Genomic DNA, 12,562 nt, shown 5'->3' with positions numbered 1-12,562 from the left:
AGCAGTGGGGAGGCAAGAGAGGGAGGGAAAAAAATTTGGAACATAAACTTTTACAATGAATATTGAAAACTATCTTTACGTGTATTTGGAAAAATAAAATACTATTGGGGGGGGGGGGGAAGAATGAACTATTTCAGAAGCCTGTCCATTCCCAGTATTTTTACTTCCTCACTGTCACAGTCCACCATTCATTTTAACTTTCTATGCAGACTGGGTCACCTACTTGAAGTAAAGGTTTAGTACTGACCTTGATACAAGGAGTTAAGAACTACCCAGCAAAACTGTCACAGAATGTCAAGTAGTAGCCACAACAAGCAAAAACCACATTCATATAACAAGAGAGTTTGAAGCCCAAGAGTGACATTTGTAGATGTAGAATACATTGTAAACCTTATAGCAACATATAAATGACATGGAAGTTAATGGTGATGAGGCTTCTAATCTAGTGATAACTTCATCTCCTGAAATTTCATTGCATTGTTAAACTCAAGCAATGTTTATAACCAACACAGAAATATGCTGGTAAAAGATATAGAGTACATTGTAAACCTTACAGCAACATATAAATGATGTGGACTTTAATTACTATCCGACATCAATACTTTCTTTTCATAATCAACAAAACAACAAATTAAGCCCTAATTTGTAGCAATTGACAATTTCTGGGCTGTAAACATTAACACAGAGAATTTAACAATGGAGTTTTACAAACCTTTTAGAGATGGTTTCAGCAAACCTCTGTAAATATCTTATTTTATTCTAATTTTTCAAGCTTTTGATTTTTTTTCTAGTATTTTTTGTATCCTCTTGGAATCTTTGGTTCAATCTAATTATCAAGGAGTCTATTACTCTGGTAAGGTTCTGTTACTCTTATACTAAGAAACTTTTTATTCTTCTACCAAGTTTTCTCTGCAGACATTATTTTCTTTATGCTATTTTTATTTTCTAAAAAAAAATTGTTTCATTTTAAATTTTACAATTTACATTTAATTACATTTTATTAATAGATTTCCTGACTCATTTCTCTCAGCAACTCTGGAAATTTGAGGCAGATGTGTAATTTCCTTTGAGGCTTTTATTACAGATAATCTAGAACTATTCTTGTTTTCTGCATTTGGGTATCCTTGGCCCATTAATATTTCTTTATCATTAGTGTTTTCTTTTGTTTTTGTTTTAGTGTTTTGGCTTCACTTCTTGAATAGGAATGTTGTATGCACTTCTGAAAAGGATGACAGGGCCTTTTTTAGTCTTGATCTATACTGCCTATGTCTTAGTTATGAACTCTATGTTTTTTAAGGAACTTCATAAGGAAGTGAGCTGAACTGAACTGGTTTTTTCCTTGCATGGTCACAGCCCTGCAGTTTTCCAAATCCATATCTGGGATCATGATGACATAGCTGCAGGTTCCAGATGTTTTTAAGATCCTATGCTAAATTTTTATGTCTGAACCCCTTTCTCAATGTCTATAAGCTTGTGGTTTTCTGTTTTGTTGCTCTTAATATGAGTTTCTTCTTGGAATTTTCTGATTACTGAATGGCCTGGTTCTTTTTTTTTCACCTTTTTTGGTGGTAATTTTGAGAAAGCTGTACTGCTCTGTTTACTTATTCCTACATCTTAAGAAAAGTCTAATTTCTACTAAGTTGTTGAAGGAATGAAATTTTTGTGAATGCCCCTCTCAATTTCAGAAACCTTGGCAACCTATGGTTGCCCTACCATAATTACAATTCTGCCTTAATGATAAAAATCTAATTATAAGGGCTTACTATTGTTTATTATATAAGCAACTGGTGAAACAGAAGAAAATATTAAATCAACAAAAGGTACATGACAAGAAGAAATGGAAGCATTCAACATGAAAATGCATATACTATTCACAAAGTGTTTTAGCACCTTCCTGGTGAGAGTTCTAACAAAGCTGAGACAATTCCAAATTGCAGAATTTGTGGTCTTTTGCTAGGTAGCTTATTAAACATAAGCTCTACTCATCTTGCTTTTTTTGAAGACCAACAAATACAGAAATATAGCAAATTCAGGTCACCTTTGCTAGGAATTTTCTAGGTTTTGTTTGTGGAGTATCATTTTCATGTGCTTTTAAATAATTACATTTTTAGCAGTTACTACAATCTTCCCTAAATTCACTGAGCAGTAATATGATTTCTAGAGCAATACATTCTGAGAAGCACAGATGCATTAGCAACTAAGTATTCAATCCTTGGATAAATGTGCAATTTGGGAGAGAATTACTGGGGGTGAGTGGAAGAGGAGAAATAAATGGGCTGGGATACCTAGAAGAGAAGGTTCTAGCTTTCAGGAAGGCAATGGGAGAGGAAAAGACACCTGAGGTGGTTTAGAGATGATAATTATAGGAATGTGATGAACCAAGCTTTGGAAGCTGAAAAGTAACTGACAGTAGTGAGATGTATAAGATGGTAATGAGGAGAAATTATCTTGAAATTCCTTTCTGCTTTGTTTTGGGAACAAAGGCAGAAAATGTAGGTGGATAGTACAATGTTGGAAGAATAGGAAGAAAAGGCTTAAGAAGGCTTAACAGAAACAAAACTTTATCGCTGATGGTGGTTTTCTGGATCCAGGTACCTTGCTCCCAACATATTTACTATAAAGTACTACTTAACTTTCATCCTTGCCATAAGTAAACAATCTTAGTCTAGACCAAAGTTAAGAATTAAAGGAGAGTCATCATAAAATAAAAGAAGATGGAATTTTTAAAAAGTGAAAACTAGCGAGGGTTTAGCTGAGAGTAAGTGAAAAGAATAATGTATTCAGCCTCGCAAAAGACTGAAAGGACATGTGTTTTATGAGTTCAAACAGAGGAGATATATACCAAGGGAGACTAATGTGTAAATCCAACCATGATTGGCAGTGATTTAGCTCAATTTCTTTTGGCAGATGGTTGGTTGGTAAGTACAAAAGTATAAAGAAGTCTCTTACTTTGGTCTAAGTAAAAAAGAATCTGAACTTGATATCTCAAAACTGGATTGTCTGAGCCATGGAATTGAACTGTGTGCTGGCCTGCTGGTTGGGCCCTTTCTGAGGTGATGGACAACAGCCAAAGCAGCTAAGCTGAAATCTCTCTCTTGCTACAGCTGGTCCTGTTCTGCAGACTCCAGCATGGCTCATCTGTCTCTTGAATAGCTAATTTGTTTTGGAGATTAGAAGAAACAAAATGGCTTCTGATTGTTGATTTTGAAACAGTCACAGGACAAAAATAACAATTTATTCTGCTACATTAACTAATGCACAAATTGGGGAAAACTGATAAGAAGAGTCTAAAAAACTGCAAGTTGGGGAATTGTCACATCTTTTTCTGCAGATATTTAATGTTCCTAATAAAATTCTAAAAATATTTTCTCTTCTACCTTTTACTTTGCTGAATTTACTACATTTCAGAGGAAAAGGAAGGGAAAGGAAAGGGAAACATATTGGAGTTGTAATTCTCTTGTTTTGTCTTAAAACCAGCAGATAAAGACTATCCAAAGTAACTACTGAATAGTTTTCAAAAGTACTGTTCAGCTAGTACAGTGCTTGGCCATCCTTACTCTTTCTAGTACCTCTATTTCACTAGTAGTTGCTGGCTACGGCTTACAGAAGTTCAAATATGGAGAGTCCATTATAGCATCTCCAATCATGATCCTGGCGCTGAGCAACTCACCATCCTCTCAGTAATGAGATTTTAATTTATTTTTATGGGGGAGGAATGGCTTAGACAAAGTTGGTGTTTTTATAGAGGAAACAAGATGTTACCTGTCTACAGTGAGTAACTGTGAATAACTGTTTTCTTACATCTCATTCCCTGACCTAGTGACATTGGCCTCCTGGCTATTCCATGAACAAGAAACTCCATCCCCTTCCAGGCATTTTCCCTGGCTGTCCCGCATACCTGGAATGCTTTCCCTCCTCATCTTTACCTTTTGACTTTCCTGGATTTCTTTTGGTCTTAACTAAAATCCTACTTTCTTCAGAAAGCCTGGACCAATCCCTCTTTTTATTTTATTTTATTTTTTTTATTATAGCTTTTTATTTACAAGATATATGCATGGGTAATTTTACAGCATTGACAACTGCCAAACCTTTTGCTCCAATTTTTCCCCTCCTTCCCCCCATCCCCTCTCCCAGATGGCAGGTTGACCAATACATGTTAAATATGTTAAAGTATAAATTAAATACAATATAAGTATACATGTCCAAACAGTTATTTTGCTGTACAAAAAGAATCGGACTTTGAAATAGTGTACTATTAGCCTGTGAAGGAAATCAAAAATGCAGGCAGACAAAAATAGAGGGATTGGGAATTCTATGTAATGATTCTTAGTCATCTCCCAGAGTTCTTTCAATTGGGTATAGCTGGCTCAGTTCATTACTACTCTATTGGAACTTATTTGGTTCATCTCTTTGCTGGAGATGGCCACATCCTCAGAAATGATCATCATATAATATTGTTATTGCCATGTACAATGATCTCCTGATCCTGCTCATTTCACTCAGCATCAGTTCATGTAAGTCTCTCCAGGCCTTTCTGAAATCACCCTGCTGGACCAATCCCTCTTAATTCCTGTGTCTTCTCTCTGCTATTTATTTCCTCTTTACCTTGCATATAATTTGTTTGTACGTGTTTGTTTGTTTGCTTCTTGTCTCCCTTATTAGATTTTAAGTTTCTTGAGGTCAGGCCTATCTTTTGCCTCTTTTTGTATTCCCAGAGCTTAACCTACTGCCTGGCACATAGAAAACAGTTAAATGCTTTCTGAGTGGCTGACTGAATGGCACAACCAAAATAACTATGGCCGGAGCCAAAGGGTAACAGGTGTCAACAGCCAACTGGGAAATATTTAAAAAACAATACAACAAAACATAGAGAATGTTAATTTGTGGTTTGATAAGTTTCCACTTGAATGTGTTATCACTGAAGAGTTGGATATATTTTTCAGAGATTTCCTTGAACATATTAAGATTCAACTGGATTCCTCAAAGTCAAAATCAGAGGAAATTCCTAAAGCACTCCAAATATGTATTTTAGGGCAAACAAAAAAACAGATAGTCATGACTTTATTGGCTTGCTGCTGAAAATGGATCAAAATAGAATCAAAGACTGAGCAGAAAGCAATCTCAGAGGGCCTTGAATTCAACTCTTTATCTGCCCCCCCCTTTTTTTTAACAGATAAGGAAATTGAGGTCTAGAGAGGTTGGATGATCTGTCCAAGGTCACACAGGTAGTGTCAGAGATGAAATCTGAACCTAGGTCCTAGTCATTATACATCCATTAATCTTTCTACTCTACCATACTTCCATGTAGCTAAGTTAAAATTATTATGTGGTTTAAGGCATTGCTATGCCACATTGCAACGTCATATTGCAATATACTTTTGCTTTCAAATTCCAGAAATTAAAAAAAATTTAAGACCCTTTTCCCCCACACTACACCCCAACCCTCTGCCAGACAGTACCATGGAGCCTTAAAAGACACGACACTGCTACCTGCACAGATCCCTCAATGATGGGCAAATCAGTTAACCTTTTCTGGAACTCAGCCTTTTCATCTATAAGATAGGACACCGTCTTATGTCCCTTTCAGCTCTAAATTTACAGTCCTATGAAAAGTATGGCACAACATTTTAAAAAATTTTTAGTATCATTTGCTGAAAATATTCCCCCCTTAATAGTAGTTTATTTTTTCCAATTATATGTAAAAACAGTTTTCAACATTCATTTTCATAAAATGAGTTCCAAATTTTTTTCCCTCTATCTTCTTCCCTCTCCAAAACAGTAGGCAATCTGATATAGATTATGCATATACAATTATGTTAAGTATATTGAAAATATTTCCTATAGAAAAACAAAAATATATTTTTTCCGCATGTTCATGAAATCCAGTGGTCAATGTAGCTTTGACTGGGCTCCAGGTAAATAATTTTCTAGGAGAGAAAAATAGGGAAAGAAGGTTTTGGGAGAGATTCAATTTGGTTTTGCACCTTCTAGAGTTATTCTATAATTACTTTTACGCGTTTCTCACCATGTTTTTGAAAGGTAGAGTCAATATTTAGCAAAAACTGGGAGACTGAGAGATAAATCCCACATAAAAGCTAGAATCTTGGCAACCTGAAGGAGTGAAAACATAGGCTTTTGACTAGCTACTTCAACCCAATCTCATATTAAGAAGGACTGGAATTATAAGCTTATGATAATTACTCTTGTCTAGGCAGTCCACAGCAAATATGTCCAATCCAACTCCTTAACTTGATGATTTGATATTGTGTTTATGTATGTTTAGTCACATTCTATTGTGGAATGCTTGTTTCTAGCTGCGCAATGATAGTTAGAAAATCCAGTTACTTTCATTGCCTGCCTTAAGAACTCTGTCAACCAAGGATAATATAAATTTCATTGAATCAGGGCTAGTATTTAACATGTTACATAATGCTGCTATTATTACACAGAGCTAGAATAATCCTCAGAAATCATCAAGTTCAACCATGATTTTATAGATAAGGAAATCAAGGCTCAGAAAATGAATAACATGGCTAACATCGGATAGAGAAGTTGAAGAAGAATTTGAGCTAATGGCTGCTTACATGGAAGAATGTGGACACAGATCAATGTCTTACCGAATTCATCCAATGCTATGAAAGTAGGCCCCAAGTTCCCTAGGTCCAAAAAATTTGTAATATCAATAATAGGATGAATTCAACTATCTTCTTTCCTGCCTTCTTTTTCACCTTTTCCTCTTAACCTAAATTAAATTAGGTAGTTTCTATAGTTGTTCCCAACTCCCAAATTGTGTGATTCTTATCAAAGATTTACTAAAGTATAGACCTGGGAAGTAGAATTAAAACCTTGCTTCTCTACTAATTATGACTGCCAGAAAGGAAGCAAGGAAATACATTGTATTGTATGTACTGATAATACATTACCAACAGACTTCAAAGATCTTTCCTAGTATAAAAAGAAAAACTGGAAAAGCCAAATTGATGTCATGCTCTTAGGACCTGAGCTGATACCACAAGCACAGATCTAAAAACTCACAATATTCCCCAACTCCTGACGACTGAGCTTTCAGTTGGCTTATACAAAGACAATTATACTTCAATAAATCTTTCAGATCTCAAAGACTTGTTTGGGGGCTCTGTTTTCCTTACTTAGTCTGAAATGAACCAAAGAACTCTGAGAATGGTAAAAAAAGCCTAAAAAAAAAAACCAAACAAACAAACAAAAACAAAAACTGAAGGAAGACATAAAGAATGAAATTAAAGGTTTTATCTTAAATATAAAACTTGAAAGAAGATTCTATGACTGAAAAGCAAAAATGGAAAACCTCAGGAGACAATGGATACTTTGAAAAATAAGAATGTTGTTATACAACAAAAAAATAGAATAAAATAGTAAAATTAGAAGAAAAAACCCATGAGAAATATCTATAGTATGAAACAACTGAAAAAAACATGATGAAAACACAAAAAAAGTTTCAGGAAATCATAAAAAGTAATTGCCTAGAGATACTGGAAAGAGAGTAAAGTGTAAACTGATAGAATACAGGTAATAAGGAAACTCAGTTTTAACACATCCAGAAAAGTGGTCGCCAAACACCAGAGCTCTTAGATCAAAAATAAAAATATTACAAATAGACAGGAGAAAGCTCAGAGATCAAGAAATTCCAGGCAGAATCACAAAGCATTATATACTATTAACAAGAAATGAAAGGAGAATGGAAATATTATGTAGAAAAGCAAAGGAAATGACGTATATCCCAAATTAATTTAAACTTGTAGAGCTGAAAACAACTCTTGGGATGGTGAGATAGAAACAAGACTTTTAACAACACTGATGACTTCTAGGCATTCCTTTGGTTAAAAAAAAATCAGAGTTGAGATTTTTTGAAATGCAAATTGAGGAGATAAAATATTTAAGAAGGCTAAATGAGTTGCATGGGTTAGGAAGGCTAACTGAAGATCTAGTGCTTGCATTCTGAAAAGGAGGGAAAGATCTGATAGGATCACTGAGTGAATAAAAAGAGGCAAGGTCTAGATTAAAGTGTTTAAAAATAAAGAAGAGAGATGTAAACTTTATACTATTTTAATTTTGTTGCCAGAAGATGAGATGGTGAGAAAGTGTCAAGGAAGCAACAAACATGAGCTGAGACAGAATAGGCTGGAATGCTATGTGGGTCCTTTAAATAGATCAACACAGTGCAAACCGGAGGTTTGAGTGGCCCAGAAGTAATTTCTGTGGCTAGGGACTGCCCCATGGGCAGGATCCCGGCCATATCGAGATAGCTTCGAAATGGGAGAAAGCTCCCTCTCCGATTGGCTGTGTGTGTGACTTCACAGACCCTTTTTAAGCCCACTGCAGCAGGAGGAGCTGAGCCAAGTGGATGGATAATCAAGAGAGGTAAGGAGCTTGATAGTGAACAGCTCTCTCGCAGACCAGGTGTTCATTTGGGAGTTAACAGGTCAGGGTATTATGTGAGCAAGTATAATAAAGACTTTAAGTTTGCATGTGGCTGTTCCTGAGCTAAACTACAATTCAAGAAATCATAGCCTGAGACCGCTGAAGGCCTCAGAGGAGGCAAATCTGGTAAAATTAGTTGACACTGTAAAGGTCAGTGGCCAGAGAACTCTCCGACGCCCTGGGAATTAGGAGAGACTGGCAATGTAAAATACTGAGTAATGCTAGAGCTTTGCAAATGAAGTGACTGCTCAGGGTTAAGTAATAAATGGTATTTTACAATCCATGAAGTCATGAAGAGGCAAACATGATTGAATAAATGAACAAGGAATATACTTGGCCTGTATAAGAACTATAAGATAATAATGACTGAATAATTGAAAAAACAGTATTTTACTGAAGGGACATTCAATGTTCATGAAAAAGTCAGATTAATATAGTTAAAAATAATAATATTCCATATGAGAAATGGACAGACATTTGGTTTCCACAGGTATGAAAATTAATTTGGAAGAATGAAACTTAAATTAGAAAAGTGAAACCCATAAGGACATTAAAGAATAATCAAGGGTGGAGGTTTTAGACTTGAATGGGAGCCCTCTGAACTTTGCCTCCATAAGAAGTGAACTTTTTAGGGGCCAGGGATAGGCTATGTAATGGAGAGTGGAGATTCACTTTGTGTAATTTCTGTAACATCCAATCAATGGGGCTGATAGGGGCTTGACTTTAGAATAGGAAATATAATACTGGCTTTGCAGTTTCAAAAGTGTGTCCTACTAACCTAGGCATCCATTCTTGCAAGAATGTAAAATAAATTTTTCCTGCTTTCATCAGTGAGTCAACGGAGTTCTTGGTTAAGATATTTTTTTACATTCCACAAATGAACATATATTTGTTGCAGTATCAATCAAGATACTACAAAATTTTCTTCATAGAACTGAGTATATTAATGATTAATTTGGAAAAATATAAAAGGGTATAATAAAAAGAAAAAAGCTGATGGTGAAATTGGTTCTTGCAATCCCAGATTTTAAAATATATTACAAAGAAGTTATCATGAAAAACTATTTAGTGCTGGGCAAAAATAGAGATATAGATCAATGGAATATAATAAAAATAGCTGACATCAAATAAATAAAAAATTAGAACTTGGTAAGCCTATTAAAAATAAGAACTGGGGGAAGTACTGAAATTATTTGGGGAAATTGGTTGGCAATCTGGTATCAAATGGATTTAGATATAAACCATATGACTCATATGAATTATAGTGAGATGATAAACTGAAACAAACAAAAAGATCAAAGAGATGGAAGAAAATGGCAAGTCTGCACATGTATATAAATGGCAAATGGGTATGTGTATCCATTATATGGAGATGAAATGACCATTTCAATTAAACTAGAGAGAGAGTTAATATGGAAAAGGGGTGTGTGCGTGTGTAGACTGGTATTTATTAGAAGAGAGCTTTCATATTTCATTGATGAGGAAACTGAAGTATTGAAATTTTATAATTATATAACTAATTTTGTATATTTGTTTGTATGTTATTTCCTCTATTAAATGGTAAGCTCTGTGAGGACATACTGTCTTTTGTATCCCTGATACTTAACACAGTGCTTGGTACAAAGTAAGCACTTAATAAATGTTTACTGATTGATTTATCATTGATTTATGTAAGATTTATCAAAAACATACACAAAAACATGTTTAGAGATAATTGGGGCAGCTAGATAGCACAAGTGGATAGAATACCAGTCCTGGAGTTAGGAGGACCCGAGTTCAAATTTGACCTCAGACACTTAAACACTTACTAGCTGTGTGATCTTGGGCAAGTCACTTAATTCCAATTGCCTTGTAAAAAGAAAGAAACAAAAAAAGAAATATAACCAATGTGTTGATTGTGCTTATTTGTTAAAAATGTTTCTATTTTTTGAAGGGAAGGAGCAGGTGGATAATAAGAATGATGCAGAAAATAGGGGGAAAAAAAGAAAAGAATGCCAATAAAACATTAACTATACGCACAAAAAATGTGGAAAGGTGGCTGTCTGAAGAGGAAGCCACCAATTCCCACATACCTCAAATTCTAAAGTTTACATCATGTTGAATGATTATTAATAAATCCAATGAGAAACTACTAGGTAACATCTTCCATCCCAGAACTGCATAAAAAGTCATCTTGTCCCATCTCTTTCATCAAAGCAACCAATGATGGGCAACTTAACAATGTGCCCCACCTGGCTCTTCTGAGAAGAGTGGTGGAGACCACAGGATGGGGATCTTGGAAGCCCCTGGTACTCAGACCAATACAGCCCAGGCTCTGAGGTCCATAACACCTTGTCCAGAGAAAGCAGATCTGAAATTCTAGTAAATAGAACCAAGGAACTGAGGGAAGGGAGGGGTCTGGTACAAGTCAGTGAAAGAACCAAGGGGACCCAGGTTGTGACCAAGCAGGACCAATCATCCCTTCAAAAGTAGTCAGTAAAGAATGAAGTCTGGATCTAGCCTAAAGCCCAATTTAAGAAAAATAAGCAAATCAAACAAAACAACTTCCAGTATCAAAATCTAACTCCCTAACAACTTAAATTGAGACTCAAAGGGAAAAATGAATTTTCAAACAGGGGTATGTACTTAGAAGAAATAAAACAAGAGACAAATAATGAAATAAGCTTCAGGATAGAAATGGAAGGAAAATAAGTGAAGAAAGAATTAAAAGACAAAGTCAAAACCTTACCTAAGAAATAAATCCTCTGAAAATTAGAGAACAAATGGAAATCAATGTCCACATGAAACAACAAGAAATATTAGAATAACATCAAAGGAAGAAGGAAAAGGAAAAAAAGAAGGAGAAGGTGACAGAAAAGGAAGAGGAAGAGGAAGAGGAAGAAAGAAAAAAATGTAAGATTTATCAAAAACATACACAAAAACATGTTTAGAGATAATTTCTTTGAATTTCCCGAGGAAAAAAAATTAAACCTGGACACTATATTTTAAAATCAGAAGTTCCCAGATCTATTAGAGAAAGAATCCACTAATCACTTCCTGAAATAAACACTAAAAAAAAAAAAAAAAAAAAAAGATTCCAGGAACACTATATCCAAAATCCAGAGCAACCACATCAAAGAAAAAATACTGCAAGAAACCAGGTGGAAATTACAGTCAGGATCACATAAAACTTTCCTTCTACTAAAATTTCCAGAAGAGATCTTGGAATATATGATCCCAAAGGAGAAAACAAAATATAACTAAAAATTATAGTTTACAAATTGAGTATAATGCCATAAGGGGGAAAAAAACGGACCTTTTAAAGAAACAAGAGAAATTTCATGTTTTTGAAGAAAATTCCAGAGTTGTGGGAAAACAGGGACACTGATACATTGTTGGTGGAATTGTGAATACATCCAGCCGAACAATTTGGAACTATGCTCAAAAAGTTATCAAACTGTGCATACCCTTTGATCCAGCAGTGTTTCTACTGGGCTTATACCCCAAAGAGATACTAAAGAAAGGAAAGGGACCTGTATGTGCCAAAATGTTTGTGGCACCCGTTTGTAGTGGCTAGAAGCTGGAAAATGAAAGGATGTCCATCAATTGGAGAATGGTTGAGTAAATTGTGGTATATGAATGTTATGGAATATCATTGTTCTGTAAGAAATGACCAGCAGGATAAATACAGAGAGGACTGGCGAGACTTACATGAACTGATGCTGAGTGAAATGAGCAGAACCAGGAGATCATTATATACCTCAACAACGATACTGTTTGAGGATGTATTCTGATGGAAGTGGATCTCTTCGATAAAAAGAGCCTTAATTGATCAAAGATGGACAGAAGCAGCTACACCCAGAGAAAGAACACTGGGAAATGAATATAAACTGTTTGCATTTTTGTTTTTCTTCCCGGGTTATTTCTACCTTCTGAATTCAATTCTCCCTGTGCAACAAGAAAACTGTTCAGTTCTGCACACATATATTGTATCTAGGATATCCTGTAATCCATTCAACATGTAAAGGACTGCTTGCCATCTGGGGGAAGAGGTGGAGGGAGGGAGGGGAAAAATCGGAACAGAAGTGAATGCAAGGGATAATGCTGTAAAAAATTACCCTGGCAT

The 12,562-nt window shown here is 35.2% G+C and overlaps 1 protein-coding gene across 1 annotated transcript in view; it reads right to left on the bottom strand.

The window, feature by feature from the left end:
• Window positions 1–12,562, bottom strand: part of ERC1 (ELKS/RAB6-interacting/CAST family member 1) — a 345,893-nt gene that overhangs the window by 6,104 nt on the left and 327,227 nt on the right. The window contains exon 19 of the mRNA XM_051962823.1: window positions 7,049–7,057. Coding sequence (XP_051818783.1) covers window positions 7,049–7,057 — 9 coding nt within the window. The remainder of the gene's footprint in view (window positions 1–7,048; window positions 7,058–12,562) is intronic.

The sequence above is a fragment of the Antechinus flavipes genome, chromosome 5, assembly GCF_016432865.1.
Source record: "Antechinus flavipes isolate AdamAnt ecotype Samford, QLD, Australia chromosome 5, AdamAnt_v2, whole genome shotgun sequence".
In the NCBI taxonomy this organism is placed as follows: Eukaryota; Metazoa; Chordata; class Mammalia; order Dasyuromorphia; family Dasyuridae; genus Antechinus; species Antechinus flavipes.
Note: the sequence above shows the minus strand (reverse complement) of the source record. Positions and strands in the feature narration are given on the sequence as shown.